A 19,097-nucleotide genomic window follows, 5' to 3' on the forward strand; every position below is an offset into this window, starting at 1 on the left:
CTTCCTGGCTCTCCCGGCCGCCGCCGGAAGCATGGGCGCGGGCTGGGAGCTGGGGGCTGCGGCGGGGCGCTCGCTGCTGCTGTGCGCCGCGCTGCTGGTCGGGGGCTGCGCGCTGGGCCTGCGCCTGGGCCGCGGGCGGGCGGCGGCGGACCGCGGCGTGCTCGCCTGGCTGTGCTATGACGCCCTGGTGCACTTCGCCCTGGTAAGTGCGGACGCCGCCGCTCTCGGGACCCTCCCCTCCCCGGTAGCGGGAGTTTCCGGTAGAGGACCGGGACCCTTTGGCCGCCCCAAGCCCTGGAGCGCGAAGTCTGCGGAGACCCCGAAGGTGCTTGGAGGCCGCGATGCTTGCACCACCTCTCGGTTCCCTAGTCCGTAGAAAGCGCATCTTCCCAGGGGGCGCTGCCGTTCCTCTACCAAATTAAAAACAAGCGAACAAAAAATCTCTGAAAATTATTTCTGTACTGTGTTATGTTAGATTGTAAGCAGCCCAAAGGCCTTGGCTTTCTTGACTTGTAACCTGCACATTTGAACTGAAACTAATGGAGAGCGAGAGAGTTTTTGAATGCTCCAAAGAGAGCAAGGAGAGACGAGGCGGCGCACTGCGCAAAGTCCGCGAGCCTGTACCAAAACAAAAAAGCCCGGTGCCCTAAGAGTAATCACCGTGTTTTGGGTAATGACTGTATGCCAGGCACAGCGCTGTGTTTAATATTTCTGATCTTTACAATACCCTGTAACTTCTTTATTGACCCTATTTTACAGAGGAGGAAGCAAGCCCTGGGAAGTTAGGTGACTTCACCGTGCCACCCACCTTGAGTTCTGACTTGAGTCTGGCTCCAAAGCTTGCACCCTTTGTATCAAACCGGGCTTTGAGAATCGTGTCCCTCAAAATTCAAACCACTTTATAAATAGCGAGGAGGTTAGTATTTAAGGGAATTCTATTGAAATGCCCCCTTCCACTATGCACACACTTTTTTTTAAGTTTTGTTTTTTTTTTTAATAACTATGCCAAAATAGCTTTTTTGCAAATTTGACCTTGCTTAAATCTAGGCAGACCTGTGGTTGATGTGAAACCAGAGTCTATAGTATTAAGAAAGGAGAAAGCAAGATCTTTCATAATTATTTAGGTTTCTAAATGTTTATCAATTGGATAGGTGCACATACCAGATGTTACTGGAATGCGAAATTCTTTCTTTCCTAATAGTTTACAAGTGGAAATAAGAGACAGCGAATAGTTCCTTCAACTCTTTTGTTTATGGAATTGACTTTCTAAGCTCTCGTTGGACACAGGGTCTCCCAAAGAACAGGGGCAGCAAAACAGGTGGCTAGGCCCGCTTAAAGAAAATGTATTATAACATATTTTAGACGTACAAAAATGTATAATAATACTAACACATATACCCATATGTCCATCACCTAGTTTAATAAAATCAAGTCTGCCTTTCAAGCACAGCCTTTTACAGGTAACACCAGGTACATCTCCATTTGTGGCAACTTGAGGTATATGACCCAATGCATGGAGTCGTTGCTCTGGTTTCCTCCCACCCTCTGTCCTGAAGGAAATGTCCCTCCCACAGCTCTTACTTTACCTGTCCCAACTGCAGAAGAGTCCACTGTATGAATGCACCGTACCTTAGTTTTTTAAAAAGTGCACATTTTCCCCCCATATTAGAATGACCAATGACATAAAACCACTGTGGGCTATTTTATTGATATTTTATGTCTGTGAAATTGGGATGTATCTTTTTTTCTTTTAATGTATATTTATTTTTGAGGGAGAGACAGAGTGAGCAGGGGAGGAGCAGAGAAAGAGGGAGACATAGAATTGGAAGCAGGCTCCAGGCTTTGAGCTGTCAGCATGGAACCTGACATGGGGCTCAAACTCATGAACTGTGAGATCATGACCTGAGCTGAAGTCGGACGCTTAACCAACTGAGCCACCCAGGTGCCCCAAAATTGGGATGTATCTTATAATTCATGATGAAATACGATAATTGAACCAGCTCATATTAATGGGTATGTTTCTATTTTGCAGTTTACACACAGTTCTTTGACTAGCATCTGTGTATACTTACCTTAGGGATCGGTGAGGGGGGCACTTGGATTAAGGTTGAGGCCTGCAAGAAAAACACATGCCCGTATTCTCTTTGGTCGGGAGTTTGCTGCACGAATACCGAGAAATGTGGCAGAGGCTAGGATTGGAAAATAGAGCCTCACGGAGAACTGAAACTACAACTCACTTATTCACACTGGAACCTGAGCTGCCTCTTCTTACCCCTTTAACTTTCTCAGAGGGGAGGAAATGTTTGGATTTGTTGGACACCATCAAATGCAGAGCTCCCGGTTCAACAGTGTTTCAAGCTAAGCATTCCCAGAGGGCACTTCAGCTCCCCGATGTCCAACTGGACTGTGGTCACCAGGGGCTGCCGCACTGGTCTTCAGTTCAGTTGGTTATGGCCAGGCTGATTTCCCACCAGTGCACCTGGAAGGAGCCATGGCAACATACATAAAGAAATCGGTGGTCTGGCTCACTGTTTCTCAGAGTTGGCCATGGCGTGTTGTGCACTGGTGCCTCCTGGTTTTTCCCCCTCATCTGCAATCTAAGTATAGCATTCTAGGCATGGCCAGGGCGCGGAGGAAGGATATGTATGCCTGTGTTTTGGGAAACACATCCTGATTGACTAGAACACAGGGTCTACCTGGGAAAGAAGTAAATTATCCTGATTGATTCCCCCACGTGCCACAGGGCAACACAGTGAGGAGGGCCCGTTGGTACGTGCCCATGCAATGGGTGCATTACCGGTGAGGAACTGCACACTTAGGCTCCCATCTCATATGGAGTTGCTGGTGACCTGCTCCTACCTCTCTGCGGAGAGTGTTTATCTTTACTCAGAATATAAACAGATCTCTGGGGAGGAAAGGCAGGGTCTTTATCTTTACCACCCTGGAACATCTTGGGAGGGAGAGGTCTCTCCAGGCTTTACTACCTTGGAATGTCTCCTTATGTAAATATTCTTAAATTCGTGTAAATGCCTGTGCTCGGGGACCTCAGTCAGTGCAGGAATACGAGATATACACGGAGAATGCTCTCCCAGTGCAGTGCATGCTGGATTGCAAAGGATAGTTGAGGGGCAAGAAGATCAGCTAAAAACAATTGCAGTATTTTAGGAGATGAAAGAGGGCTGAGCTAAGGTGGTATTGGAAGTTAAAATGGGGAGGAGAGATAAATACGAGAGACCTTCCAGGGGAGAATGTTATAGGTCACAGTGACCACTTATACATCAGGGATGGAGATGATGTTGGAGTTTAGAATCTGGCTAACACGGATAATGTTGACAAGGTTAACGAAGACAGGAAGATCAGATATTAGAACTATGAATCTGGGGTTCTGGTGTGTAGTTGAGGAGAAATGGTCAGAAGGCAGTTGAAAACCCAAGACAAGCTGGTGAGCTGGATTCAGGGCAGAATGGAGAGAGTTGGACATTTTTACTGCGTTGGAGGAGACAGCAGGAAGCTCTGGGAGTGAGTGATTTCTGAGGAGAGAATAGAAAGGTGCAAACGCTGAGGAATGAGAGCAGAATCTTTAAGTGTCTAAAAATGTATATATATTTAACGAGTAGGAAGGGGAGACAGTGGACCGGACCAGTGGACCAGACCAAGAACCAGGATAGTGCTGGGCCCTGAGACCCAAGGGAAGGAATTTCAACATCACTGTTAATTGTTGTAGCACCACTTAAAAAAAAAAAAATGGTGAGGGCTGAGCCAGAGCCTCTGGGTCCAGTGATTAAGAAGCTATTGGTAGGGGGCACCTGGGTGGCTCAGTCGGTTAAGGGACTGACTCGGTTTCAGCATGATCTCATGGTTCTTGAGTTCGGGCCCCGCATTGGGCTCTGTGCTGTTAACGCAGAGCCTCCTTGGGATCCTCTCTCTCCCTCTCTCTCCCTCTCTCTCCCTGCCCTTCCCCAGCTCTCTCTCTCTCTCAAAATAAATAAACTTGAAGAAGAAGAAACCATTTGTAGGGGCATCTGGCTGGCTCAGTTGGTGGAGCCTTTGAGTTTTTGATTTTAGGTCATGAGTTCAAGCCCTGCATTGGGTGTAAAGTTTACTTAAAAAAAAAAAAAAGTCATTGGTAAACGTGGTATTGTTTGAGAAGCTAAAGACAAGGGCTTAGTAGGTGGGGTAGCAAAGACGTGGAGGCAGCCTATGAAGACCTCCAAGAGATTTGGTGGGAGGAGGAGGTGGGGGGTGTAGGCAGGGAGCTCAAGAGACATCGAGGGACCAGGCAGGAATCTTGGGTTCTGTCTGAGAGGGGAAGGTCTGGGAGCATCTGTGAGCAAGAACGTGGTCGAAGGAAGAGTGAAGGGGCAGAGAAGTGGGCTGTGTAGCACATGCTGTCTGGTGCGGTGCCTGCCTGCGTGAATTAACGCACAGCAGAGCTGAACCTGCCTCAGTCTACCACATGTCCTCGCAACAAACCCGTCTGACTAGTTCCTCCCACACTTCTGTCACTGAGAGCCTGACCGAGACTTGTCCATCAGGGTGAGGGGCAGTTGTCACTGAAAACACGGGCTTCAGTTGTCTCCATTCATTCTACCTTAACCCCCATGAGTCGTTCTTTAACAAGTCCTGAGTCCCAGTGGCTGCTCAAGTCCCTATTAATTTGTGTATTTTGGACATTACTCTTTTCCATTTAGCATCACCATCTGTTCCCACCTTCCACCACAATCACTTCAGCCTCCGACTCTTGGGATTCTAAAAATTTCTTCCTCCTCCTACTTGCTTTATCATTAGGTCTCAAGTTGCCTTTTAGCTCACAGTCTGTTACTGTCTCTGTTTTCCTTTTCCTCTTCGTTGGTTTTGTTCTAAGATAGATACCCTCTCTGGTGAATGCATTTATAGCCTCCGTGCCGTTTGGCAGATCTGGTGAGTCACGGTTGGTCTTGCTATATATTAGTGGTGAAGCTTTGTGGTGGTTAATTTTCTGTGTCAACCTGGCTGAGCCGTGGCATGGCCAGTTATTCGCCCACGTGTTATCCTGAATGTTCTGCAAGGATGTTTTGGATAAGATGAACATTTATGGGGCGCCTGGCTGGCTCAGTCGGTAGAGCATGTGACTCTTGATTTCAGGGTCACGAGTTCAAGCCCTATGTTGGGTGTGGAGCCTACTTTAAAATAAATACATTAATTAAATTAAATGACATTTAAATTGGTAGACTGAGCAAGGCAGATTGCCCTCCCTAAATGTGAGTGGACCCCATCCACTCAGCTGAAGGTCTGAATACAACAAAAAGGCTGACCTTCCGTAGAAGGAGCTAGAATGCCTCCTGGCTGACTGCCTTCGCACCGGTGCATTGGCCTTTTCCTCCTTCAGTCTCAAACTGACACAGTGGCTTTTCCTGGCTCTCAAGCCTGTATGTAGCCTTTGGACTAAAGCTACGTTGTCAGTTCTCCTGGGTCTCAGGCCTCCGGCCTCAGACTAAAACTACATCATCAGCTTTCCTGGGTCTCCAGCTTGCACTCACCCTGTGGGTTATGGCACTTGTCAGCCTTCATAATCCTATAAACCACTTCCTTAGACTCAGTCTCTTCGTGTGTGTGTGTCTGTGTGTATGCCCATCCACTGTTCTGTGTCTTGGGAGAACCCTAACACAAGCTTAGAAATGATGCCAAGTTGCAAGTCCAAAGAACAGCACCCATAGTGACCTGCTGGCCTTTTTCAGGGTGTGGGTGCACGGCCCTTGCAGTTCTGCAGACCAGAGCTCAGTTTGTTTTCTAACGTCATTGCGTAAGACGTGCCACCTAGCAATAGGGACAGATGTCTGTGTAGCCACACCTCAGAATGAAATCCTGTTCTGGTGCTCCTCATGTCCACAAGATTGGAGTCCACCTGGGTGCCCGGTGCTGTGCTGGACACAGAGAGAACGGATGGCCTGTGTCCTCTCAGAACTTAGAGAGCAGCAGAGAATTTTTCCCTAGGTGTTTCATACGGAGAATAACAGTTATTAATGTCACTCTCAGCGTAACCCATGTGAGAAATTTCTTTTGCAGGTAGTGCTGGGAGAAGCTTAGTTTCTCCTTAAAAAATTGGTCTATTGCTGGGGCGCCTGGGTGGCTCAGTCAGTTAAGCGTCCGACTTCGGCTCAGGTCACGATCTCACAGTTCGTGAGTTCGAGCCCCGCATCGGGCTCTGTGCTGACAGCTCAGAGCCTGGAGCCTGCTTCACATTCCGTGTCTCCCTCTCTCTCTGACCCTTCCCTGCTCATGCTGTGTCTCTCTCTGTCTCAAAAATAAATAAACATTAAAAAAAAATTAAAAAAAAATTGGTCTATTGCTTTCCCACAGCAAGAACAATGTTAATGTTTTTCCCCTTTCACTTGGCTGCTCGGAAGCTCAGAACCGCATTAAACTCTATAATAACAAAAGAAGGTCTACGTATGTATCTTCTTACTGGCCTCCTGGTCTGGATTCTCAATTTGTTTTTTGTATTTTTTATGACTGATATTTAGAAACTTTTAAGTACATTTTACCATTTAATTGAATGTCTTTTTGTAATTGACCTAAAATATAAGATGAAGTGTATAAATACTTCAAAAAATTTTAATGCAGCTAAAATTGATTTCCTTTGAAATGGAAGAGATGTTCTAGGGAAATACCATGTTGATTTTTTTTTTTTCCTTTTGTAACATGAAACACAGTTTGTAACTATTTGGTCTTCCTCTATCCCCAGTACCTGGCGTGGTGCCTGGTTTGTACCAGCCGTTCTAGAGAATTTGTTAATATTCGATGAATGGAAGAATGATTCTATCATTTTAATTTATAGTAGTTATCAGTCACATGTTAAGCCTCAAATAGCTCAAATATCTAAAAGGTTAGAATGTTTCTTCTGCATCAGTCTTTTTAAAACAAAATTGGTGTAAATCATTTTTTAAATTACTGTATTTTATTTTTATAAGGAGAGAGAGAGAGTGCACACAAGAGTGATAAGGGAGAGAGAGAGAGAGAGAGAGAGAGAGAGGGAGAGAGAAAGAATTCCAAACAGGCTCCATGCCTAGCATGGAGCCCGACTCAGAGCTCAGTCCCACAAACCATGAGATTCATGACCTGAGCTGAAGTCAAGAGTCAGATACTTAACCAACTGAGCCACCCAGTGCCCATTTTTTAAAAATTTATTATTTTATTTTATTTTATTTTATTTTATTTTATTTTATTTTATTTTATTTTATTTTATTTTATTTTATTTTATTTTTAGAGAGAGAACAAGAGTGCTAGAGGGAACATTAGTTTAAATTGTGTATTCCCAGGATCGTTGCAAAACATATAACATTTACATATCCAAAAGGAAGAAGGTAAAACTAGCTAGAGATAATTACGGTTAGTATTCTTAAGAATAGTCTTCCAGAATTTATGTGAAAATATATATCCAGATAAATGTTTTTCAGAGTTATTTTTTATAAAAATGGGGTCATACTAATCATTCTCTGTTGCTTTTTTCACTTAACTGTGTTCAGTGACCATCCATATCACTATCTCTTGAACTGCCTCATAATTTTAAATAACTCCAGAGGACTATATTGTATTTTATTATAATCTATTTAACCAATCCTTAATTGTGGGACTTAAGGCTCTTTTCAGTTGCCGGCAATTATATAGAAGGCACTCTGTGCATTTTTCTGAACTTGTATAATTGTTTACCCAGGATAAATCCTGAAAATAGGGTTGACGGGTCTAAAGGAAAAGAGTTTTTAAAAACTCCAGAAAGATAGTGACCATTTATATTCTCATCAGCAACTTTCTCACACCTGGGCCAGTGTTAGGTGTCATTATTGAATCAGATACCTCTTTTGCCCTGGCTCAAGTCAGTTCTTGGTCTCATTTCACCCTTGACAAAATGTTCTGTCCAGCCACCACCATGGCAGCCAACTCTAACTTTGACTTCATTCGCCTCCCGGAGCAGGCAGCACCTGCTCTCGCCTCCTGCCCCAGGCCCCTTGGACGCAGCTGAGGTGTGAGATCCTTGAGACCCACTCACCTTCCACACACCTGCCATGGAATGAACCTTTGGCAGTGACATTTGGGAGCCCCGGGATCAATTCTTCTTCCTCCCTTCCCCAGAGAAGGACTCCCTAGAGAAGCAGTAGTTCATACAGTCTCTGGAAAAATTCAAGATTGAGACAGCTAGCCTGTTACTGAGTGCTGCTACTAAGTTACTAAGCTCAGTAATGCTGCCTCAGACCTGGTTTGTCCATCTCTGTTTCATTCCCCGCCCCCCCCCCCCACCTGCTTCCACCTTCCAGTCTCCCTGGGAGAACAATTCCCATAAAAGTAGTGGAACACAGTATAATGCTTTCCAGGGGACCAAAGCCAAGATATCCCTTCTCTCTTTTTTTTAAGTAATCTCTTCACCCTATGTGGGGCTCAAACTCATGGCCCCATGATCAAGAGTTATGTGCTCTACTGACTAAGCCAGCCAGGTGCCCTGATACCCTTTTTCTTAACAGTTGTGTACTGTTCCTTAGCATGGATAATTGAACCGACTGTGCAACCTCAGGTTATGTCTAATTGCTTTTGCCACTAAAACCAGCCAAAAATCTATAATAAATTCCTAGAGCAGGTATCTTTACTTCTGTAGGATGTTTAATAGAACTGAAAACAATCAAAATAAATTGAATTGGCAAGCTCGCATCTTGTCCAGCAGTTGGAAATTCAACCTCAGGTAGTAGGGGTTTTCCTTTTTTTTGTAGGTTCTCATGAGATCCCAGGAGACTTACGTGATTCCCAGAAGAAAAGGAGTGTGTAACCTTTGCTCCGTCCTGATCACAGCTGATATCCTCACTGACGGAGCCCCATGCTTTCTAGAAGGCCAGCAAGCCTGCTGTTCTGTGCCAGGCTTAAAATAAGAATTTGAGGCTTAGATCCGTAGGGTCCACCTCCTAATAGCCTGTTTTTCTGTAGGGCTCATCTTTCCTTATTGATCTGAAAGGGATGTCACATGATAGTACAGATGATGTCACTCACATTTCCTTGTGCATGCTCTTCTGTTTGGCCGAGAAGGTGTCTCAGCTGCATTTGTGGACTAATCCATCCTTTTCCCACATATTATGCATAGATAAGTTGGGAGATTTTTAAAATGTGGTTACAGAGGCGACTGGGTGGCTCAGTTGGTTAAGCATCCAACTCTTGATTTCTTAGATCATGATCCTAGGGTCATGGATCAAGCCCCATGTCAGGCTCCATGCTGAGTGTGGAGCCTGCTTAAGATTCTCTCTCTCTCTCTCTCTCTCTCTCTCTCTCTCTCTCTCTCCCTCTCTCCCTCTCTCCCTCTCTCCCTCTCTCCCTCTCTCCCCCTCTCCCCCTCTCCCCCTCCCTCCCTCCCTCTGCCCCTCTGTCTCTCTCTCTCTCTCTCTCTCTCAGATAAAAAAAAAATAAGAAGAAAATAAAAAATAAAATTTGGTTGTTTCATGAATCTTTTAGTTTCTGTTCTGTCCATACAGTTTCTATTACTTTAGCCTTATCCTGAATTGTATTTCTTTTTTTTTTAAGTTTACTTATTTATAATCTTTATATCCAACGTAGGGCTCAAATTCACTACCCTGAGAGGAGTCCCATGCCCTACCAACTGCACTAATGAGGCACCCCAAAGGATAATCTCTTTTTTCCCTTTTTTTATTGAAAAAAATTTTTTAGTGTTTTTCTTTATTTTTTAGAGAGAGAGACTGAGCGTGAGCAGGGGAGGGGCAGAGAGAGAGGGAGACACAGAATCCGAAGCAGGCTCCAGGCTCCAGGCTCCAAGCTGTCAGCACAGAGCCATTAGCACAGAGCCCGATGCAGGGCTCAAACTCAGAAACCGCAAGATCATGACCTGAGCCATAGTTGGACGCTTAACCGACTGAGCCACCCAGGCACCCTTCTTATTTTTTTAAGTAGTCTTCATGCCCAATATGGGGCTCGAACTCATGACCCCAAGATCAGGAGGCATACTCTGCCAACCGGCCAGGTGCCTTCCTTATAGTGAACTTTAATATCTATCTGACAAAGCGAACTTCTTACCACTCATTTTTAAACACTTTAAAATGAATTCTTCCACATGAATTTCAGATGAATTTGCCAGGTTCTGAAACTTGGTATTTTGGTTTGGGATTTTCTTTCTTTCTTTTTTTTTTTTTTTTCAATATATGAAATTTATTGTCAAATTGGTTTCCATACAACACCCAGTGCTCACCCCAAAAGGTGCCCTCCTCAATACCCATCACTCACCCTCCCCTCCCTCCCACCACCCATCAACCCTCAGTTTGTTCTCAGTTTTTAAGAGTCTCTTATGCTTTGGCTCTCTCCCACTCTAACCTCTTTTTTTCTTTTCCTTCCCCTCCCCCATGGGTTTCTGTTAAGTTTCTCAGGATCCACATAAGAGTGAAAACATATGGTATCTGTCTTTCTCTGTATGGCTTATTTCACTTAGCATCACACTCTCCAGTTCCATCCACGTTGCTACAAAGGGCCGTATTTCATTCTTTCTCGTTGCCATGTAGTACTCCATTGTGTATATAAACCACAATTTCTTTATCCATTCATCAGTTGATGGACATTTAGGCTCTTTCCATAATTTGGCTATTGTTGAGAGTGCTTCTATAAACATTGGGGTACAAGTGCCCCTATGCATCAGTACTCCTGTATCCCTTGGGTAAATTCCTAGCAGTGCTATTGCTGGGTCATAGGGTAGGTCTATTTTTAATTTTTTGAGGAACCTCCACACTGTTTTCCAGAGTGGCTGCACCAATTTGCATTCGGTTTGGGATTTTCTTAAACCCATACATTAATTTGAGATTAAGTGATGTCTTTACAATACTGAGTCTCCTCTAAGAACTAAGTGGATCTCAATTTATTTAAATCTTTTGTTATAGTCTCTTAACATTCTTTTTTTTTAAATTTTATTTTAGAGAGAGCACGATCAGGGGAGGGACAGAGAGAGAGAGGGAGGGAGAATCCCAAGCAGACTCCATGCTCTCTGAGGAGCCCCACATGGGTCTTGATCTCATGATCCTGGGATCATGACCTGAGCCGAATCAAGAGTCAGATGCTCAACCAACTAAGGCACCCCATCTTAAAATTTGCTTCTAGGGGTTTCTGGGTACCTCATTCAGTTAAGCGTCTGACTTCAGTTCAGGTCATGATCTCATGGTTTGTAAGATTGAGCCCCGCATTGGGCTCTCCACTAACAGTGTGGACCCTGCTTGGGATTCTCTCCCTCTCCCTCTCTCTCTGTCCGTCCCCCACTTGCTCTCTCTCAAATAAACTTAAAAAAATTACTTCTAAGTATTCTTAGAGTTTTATTGCTACTATGAGATATTTTTCCTTTGTATTTTAACTGATTATTGCTATAAGTGAAAACTATTGAGTTATATCTATATCTATATAGTAACCAGACACTTTTCTAAATTCTTGTTCTCCCCATTCCAGCTTTATTGAGTGATAATTTGCACACAATGAAACCCACCCATTAGGAGTACAGTTTGATGAGTTTAGTGAGTGTGCAGAGCTATGTGAGCACCATTACAGTCACCATATAGGACATTTCTGTCACTTTTTACGGAGGTTTCTCCCATCCCTTTGCAGATGTTCCCCGCCCCGACCTCTGGCACCAGGAAACACTGATCTGCTTTCTTGGCATTAACGTTTTACTCTTTCTAGAATTTCCTATAAATGAAATCACACAATAGGTAGTCTTTTATTTAGCTTAAGCTACTGAATATTGTCCCACTACATGGATATATCCCAATTTATGTATCTATTTACCAGTTAATGAAAAATGGTGCTGTTTCTAGTTTTAAATTTTTTTAAGTTTACTTATTTATTTTGAGAGAGAGAGAGAGAGCACGAACCGAGGAAGGGCAGAGACAGAGGGGGAGAGCAAGAATCCCAAGGAGGCTCTGCACCATCAATGCAAAGCCACCATCAACGCAGAGCCCAACGTGGGGCTCAAACTCACAAACCGCGAGATCATGACCTGAGCTGAAACCAAGAGTTGGATGCTTAACCAATGAGCCACCCAGCCCCTAGGCTAAACAGCCCCTAAACAGCCCCTAGGCGCTGTTTCCAGTTTTAGACTTTTATAAATAATGCTGCTATGAGTGTCTGTGTACAAGTCGTTGTGTGGGCATGTGTTTTCATTTCTCCTGGGTAAATGCCTGGGAGTGTGATTCTTTAACCAGAGTAGCAACTGCCAAACATTTTCCGAAGGGCTCAACGATGTCCATTCCCACCAGCAATGTTTCATTGTTCTAACTGGTCCACATCCTCACCAGAACTTGGTGTCTTAGTCTGCTGCAGCTGTTACAACAAAAATATCATAGACTGGTGGCTTACAGTACAGACGTTTATTTCTCATGTTTGAGACGCTTGAAAGTTCAAGATCATGCTGCTACCATGGTCGGGTTCTGGTGAGACACTTCATGGCTTGCGGATGGCTGCCTGTTGCTGAGTCCTGACATGGCTCAGACAGAGCCTTTGTCTCTCTTCCTCTTCTTATGAGGATGCTAATCCCATCATGGGGGCTGTACCCTCATGACCTCATTTAAACTCAATCATCTCTACAGGCCCCACCCCTAAATACCATCACATTGGGGGTTAGGGCTTCAGCAGATATATTTGAGGAGACACATTTGGTACATAACGCTTGGTATTGTTAATAATATAGAGAGATCCCATGTGCACTTTATCCAGTTTCTCTAATGATAACACCTTGCAAAATTACAGTATCACAATGAGGATATTGACAGGGACACAATCGGAAGGAAGAACAAGGGGCACATGCTCAGACATTTATGGAATTACAAATGTCAGCAACCCCCAAGCTCATCGCCCCCAGGTTCTCCTATGATTGGTCCAGCAATCAGTGTCTCCCCTTCACTCGTACCCTGTGTTTGAGCGGCCGCTGCCATCACGGCAGCCCTGATCCCGCGGGGCTGAGGAAACTCCATGCCCCAAACCCAACCTGCTGGCAATGGCCAAGACCCAAGAGAATTGCCTTACCCCTCACAGTCCATCTTGAGGAAGCTTAGTGATAGCAGCCAAGGGCTCCAACAAGGAGGTGGCATCAAAGGTTTGATAGCCCCATACGCTCCCACACCGGAAGAGCTGTGGCCGTTTAAATGCTTTGCACAGCCTAGCTGAGTGGGTGGGCACCTTCTCAAAAGAGGGAGCCAGCGGCAGGATGCACATGACTCTCCTTCCCGATGCAGAGAGCTGCTCTGGAGCTGTAGGCACCTCTCCACGTTCTCGCTGGGCCACCCCCTCACCCTGCCACCTTTTGTCCCCCATGGTGGGGTGACCAACAGTCCCCGTTTCCCAGGGACTGAAGGCGTTCCTGAGATGGGGGGGGGGGTTCACCCTACCTGCTGTCTCTTTCACTTTTGACCTCCAAACCTTTCCTGTGTCTCCTTGTCTTCCTGTTCTAGCTCTTTGTCCTGCCTTCTCCCTCCAGAAAATCTGACTCCAGAAAGTCTTCTGTCATCTACCCAAAACTGCCAAGGGTAAAGAAATAGCGATTTGAAGATATCTAACAGCATTGTTTATATTTAAACTGAGGCAGAACAGCCATTTTTTTTTTAATAATACAAAAAGAAGGGAATTAGAAGAAAGAAGAAAGCTGGTTTATCCCAAGTCTTGGAATGATTAGTTCCTTGTGGGAAAAGAGCTTTTTACATATTCTGGGTTTGTGCGCGCAAACACACACACACACACACACGCACACACATGCACACACATGCACACACACACACACCCCTCTGAGAGAAACCCCTGAGGCATATTTCATCACTATTTTCTGGTTATCATTATATTCAGTATTGCCCCAACTCTTTGTGAGCTCTCTATCACGATGGACCACAGCCTTTTTCTGGAGGGGTGTCAGGGAGTTACTGCCTCTCTTGCAGAAGCTGTGAGTCCCTTGGGGACAAAGACTATTACTTTCCCACCTTTGCATCTTCAAAGATGCACTGCCTGGCTGCATAGTTCATTTGCAAAACTGATTTCATCCCAAAGACCTCAAGATGTTTTATGACCATCAGCTCCATTAGCCAAATGAAAAGCAAGTTGGCTAGAGTGATGCTTTCCACTGGAGAATTTGTTTCTGCCCTTCCAAAATCACGGCCCCAAATCACAACCACTTTGTGGAAGAGATTCAGAGAAGCTTTTGTGTTATTTGAGATTTTACTTGCGTGGTATTCCTGTTAGTGAAGCTCTTTGGGGCAAGAACCTCTGCATTTATTTACTCAAGCTAGTTCAAGTGATGGATGGGCACACAGGGCAACTCATGGAAATGCAGCAGAAACTGAGATGTAGCTGGGCCACTGGAGGTTGGTTCTGATTCACAAGCAGCTCTGCGTTAAGGTAACTTAACTGCCTCATGGCTCCCCTCTAGGTTTGCTTCTCTTTCTGTTACTTGCTGGCTTTCTCGCCCTTTATTCTTTTTGTGAATCCCATAGCATCTACTCATATGCATGTATTTTTGGTTGAATTGTGTCCTCCCCTCAACAGAACATGTTGGAGTCCTAACCCTCAGTACATCAGAATGTTGCCCTACTTAGAGATGAGGTCTTTACACAGGTAGTTAAATGAGGCCATTAAGGGTGGGCCTTCATGCAGTATGACTGGTGTCCTTTTAAAAAGGGAAATTGAGGGGCACCTGGGTGGCTCAGTCAGTTGAGTGTCAGACCTTTGATTTTGGCTCCAGTCATGATCTCACGGTTCGTGGGTTCGAGCCCCACATCAGGCTCTGCTCTGACACCTTGGGGCCTGTTTGGGATTCTCTTCTGCACCTCCCCCTCTCTTGCACGTGTGCACTTGCATTCTCTCTCTCAAAACAAATAAATAAACTTTAAAACAAAAACAAAAAGGGGAAGTCAGGACCCAGAGACACAAACACGTTCCATGTAAAGATGAAGGCAAAGATCAGGGTGATGCTTCTACAAGCCACAGAACACCAAGGATTGCAGGCAAACCCCTAGCATCTTGGAGAAGTTCTGGAATGGGAAGTTCTGGAATACGCTCTCCCTCAAAACCCTCAGAACGAACTAGCCGTGCTGACACGTTGATCCTGGACATCCGGCTTCCAGAACTGTGAGGTGGTAAGCATTGTTCTAAGCCACGCAGCTTGTGGTACCTTATTATAGCAGCCCTAGCAAATACTACACCTTCCTTCCTCATCCATACTTCCTTGTAACTTGAGTTTATTCATAATGTCAAGTTGCTGTCCGCCTCTCATGACCTCTCCTACATACTTGCCTTCAGAATCAGTTTGGATTCACTCCCCTGTTTGTCAGTTTCTGTTTCAGAGAGTTAAGAATGTCACTGGCCCAGCCTGTCCCTGTTTGAATGTGGCTTTTTGGATAGGCCGCTTCGTAGGCCAGCAGCCAGCTTGTGAGTTGTCTGTTCTGGAGTCCTGTCATCCCTCCTTGTCCTCTGGCTCAGTCACCTCTAGCCAAAGCAGTGCCTGTCACTGTGTAAACCACAATTTCCCACGGCTGTCCACTCTCTGGGGACTGGGGGTAGCCTGGGCATGGCATGCATCATGATGAACACATCTAAAGAAATGCCCAGTACCATGTATGGAGAACAAGAAAGCCACCTCGGTCTAGGAAGGGGCTCAAGGGGCCAATAAGTCCCATATCCCCCTTGAAATAGGTATTTTACCAATAACCCAGACAGATATAGGTTGAAAACTTTCAGCCAATACCAGCTTTCCAGAATTAAATGGCTCTGGTGATAAGAAAATTCTTCCTTATGGTGAGGTGAAATTAGTCTCCTTAGGACTTCTCTTCACTGGTCCTAGTTCTGCCCTATGCAACCCAAAAGGAAGTAGAATCCCCTGTCCACACTGCAGCGCCCCCTAGTGTCAGTGCATTCCACCATTTCTCCTGACCTGGTTTCCTGGCGCTTTTCTGTCCTCATTACTCAACACTGTTCCAGAGGGATCTGACTGTTACTCAGGAAGCCTGGGTCCAGGAGGGAAGGTAGAAAGATTATGGGTTTAGAGGTCTAACAGATGCACTCTTGAATGCTGGCTCTGCCATTTACCAGCTGTGAAATTCTGAACAGTACCTTTTCCCTACCACAAATCCTTTCTGTAAGGAGGAAGGGGAAGAAGGAAAGAAATTTTCTGTCTGTGTTTCCTTATTGTCTTCATATGTTTGGGCTGCTATGACAAAATACCACCGGTTGAGTGGCTTATAAACAAAAATTTATTTTTCTCAGTTCAGGAAGCTGGCAGTCTGAGATCAGGCTGCTGTCATGGCAGGTGAGGGCCCTCTCTCTGGTGTCTGGATGGTGCCTTCTTGCTGTGTCCTCTTGGTGGAAAGGCTAGGGATCTCCCTGGAGCCTCTTTCATAGTCATTAATCGCATTCAGGAAGGCTCTACCCTCATGACCTGAGCAGCTCCCAAAGGCCCCAACTTCTAATATCATCATCTTTGGGAATTAGAATTTCAACACATGCATTTGGGTGGGACACATTCACACCCTAGCATTTACCTATAAAGTATGGAAATATTTTCTTCAAAGCATTGTCATGAGGATTAAATAGAGCTTTGTAATGGGGCAGTGTTTCTCAAACTTGAATGTGCATAGGAATCACCCCAGGGATCTTTTCACAGTGCAGATTCTGATTCCATAAATCTAGGTCTGAAATTCTGCATTTCTAACAAGCTCTTGGGAGATGCCCAAGTTGGGATTCACGAGCCACATTTGAATTGCAAGGATGTAGGACACTTGGCATGATGCCTGGCACTTAGCAGAGTTCAGCAAAGGTTGATTCTGTCTTCTTCTGTCCTTTTCGTGACCCCTCTCGCCATACTCTGTCCTAGGATTAACTTTTAATTTTCATCCTGTCCCTGTGTAATAAAGTAACAATGCACTTGTCCAATTGAGATAAGCCTTGGAAAGTTTCCTTTCAAATCCTTAATCTGAGGAATAACTGTGTTGGCAGGGAAGGGCATATTCTTAAAAGATGTTTTCAAGTTCTAAATGAAACACTAAGCTGCCTCGATGTGGGCACAATAGAACTTTCGCGGGTTCTGAAAAGGCCAGCGCTGTCCTCCATTAATACCAGGCGGCAGTGCGTCTGCACCGGCAGGTTCCATCAAACAGAAGTCATCATGTCATTAAGGGGACGACAGCTGGGCAGCATAGATTTATGAAGTCACCAAAGCCTTGTCATCCAGGTCCATAGGAGGCTGAGCAGCTGATCCTTCCAGAAACAATGATGGGTGCTGTTGCCGTGACATGGAAAAATCAAGTCTGATTAGGCTGAGATTTTGTGAATCTGAATAGGAAATGCTAATAAATTTTGACAGGATTTACATAGTGATTCTATTCTGTTCCACTTTAGTCTCCCACCCTTAATAATGAATGTTGTTCTGTTTTCTCTGGCTCTTCATTCAAACAAGCTAAAAACAAAAAGCTTGCAAATACATTAGAATACGAATTTAGCCTTTACAAATACTAGTACAAATTACAAAAAAAAAAAAAAAGAAAGAAATTTGGATTCTTTTTCTTTCTTCTTTCTTTTTTTTTTAATGTTTATTTTGGGGAGAGAGAGAGAACAAGCGCACTAGTGGGGGAAGGGCAGAGAGAGAGGGGGACAGAGGACCTGAAGTGGGCTCTGTGTTGACAGCAGCAAGCCCAATGTAGGACTCGAACTCCCGAACCAACCGTGAGATCATGACCTAAGTCAAAGTCAGAGGCGCAACTAACTAAGCCACCAGGTGCCCCTCTTTTTTTTTTTTTTTAAATTTCTGAAGCCTTTTTTCCCCCACTAAATTTTCTTTTAAATATTGAAATAGTAAATTGAGTATTTTCTCTAAAGTGGTCATTGAATTACAGAGAGCAGTAACTTGCAGAGCCCAAACTTTTTTTGTTTTTATCTGAGCTTTGACTTGTAGTAGTTGTCTGAAAGCCTACAAAATACCGTGGTTATAATCACATGTCTGTAACACCTTAAATGAAAATTGACACTGGCTGTGGTTACTTTTATTTGCCATGATACGTCTTAGCTTTTAAGTTGATTTTGTTAGCAGCACAATTAGATTTATAGTTCCAATCATGTTTTAGAGCATCTAATAGGAACTTTTGTATGTTTTGAAACCAGAAATCCTGATCCACAGAACTTGAACATTTAAATAAACAAACATTGGGGCACCTGGGTGGCTCAGTCGGTTAAGCGTCCGACTTCGGCTCAGGTCATGATCTCGCCGTCTGTGAGTTCGAGCCCCGCATCGGGCTCTGTGCTGACAGCTCAGAGCCTGGAGCCTGCTTCAGATTCTGTGTCTCCCCCTCTCTCTGACCCTTCCCCGTTCATGCTCTGTCTCTCTCTGTCTCAAAAATAAATAAACATTAAAAAAAAATTTTTTAAATAAACAAACATTGTGGAATTTTCCTCATCGCTATAGTTTCACTATAGTTGAAATTTTCAATTGTATGGTTGGAATTTTCACTATAGTTGAAAAATTAATAGCAGGAAGAAGATATTTTCAACATTTATTGCTTTATGGTAACCTACACATGGAAAGGCTCCCGAACACTGCCATGAAACTCAGCAGTGGTGTCTCAGGGGAATGAGATTGGGGGTCAGGAGGGAAAGAGTTGTACCGTTCACTTTATACCTTTTTATTTAGTTCTTTTTTTAAACTTTCATTATGTATCCCTTTAATAATATTTTTTAGTAATTAAAATAGTAAAGGTGCACCACCAGAAGAAATGTCATAGAATTAGCATGTGATCCAGTAAGCCCACTTTTACATAAATATCCAAAGAAATCGAAACCAGGGACTTAGATACGTGCACATAGCAGTATTATTCGCCGTAGCCAAAAGGTGGAAGCAACCTAAATGTCCATCAGCAGATGAGCAGACCAACAAAATGTGGTGTATGCATACAGTGGAATGTTATTCAGCCTTAAAAAGACGTGCAATTCTGGTACATGCCACAACACAGGGAAGCTTGTGGACATTATGCCAGGTGAAATAAGGCAGTCACAAAAAGATAAATATTGGGTGATTCCACTTATATGAGGTACTTAGAGAAAAAGTAGAGTGAAGGTTGCCAGGGGCC

General features: G+C 44.4%; 1 protein-coding gene across 1 annotated transcript in view; it reads left to right on the forward strand.

The window, feature by feature from the left end:
- The first annotated feature begins 31 nt into the window (after positions 1-31).
- Positions 32-19,097, forward strand: part of EBPL (EBP like) — a 33,430-nt gene continuing 14,364 nt past the window's right edge. Inside the window, exon 1 of the mRNA XM_007097742.2 lies at positions 32-202. Within this exon, the coding sequence (XP_007097804.2) occupies positions 32-202 (171 nt within the window). The remainder of the gene's footprint in view (positions 203-19,097) is intronic.

This window comes from Panthera tigris, chromosome A1 (assembly GCF_018350195.1).
Source record: "Panthera tigris isolate Pti1 chromosome A1, P.tigris_Pti1_mat1.1, whole genome shotgun sequence".
NCBI classification, from domain to species: Eukaryota; Metazoa; Chordata; class Mammalia; order Carnivora; family Felidae; genus Panthera; species Panthera tigris.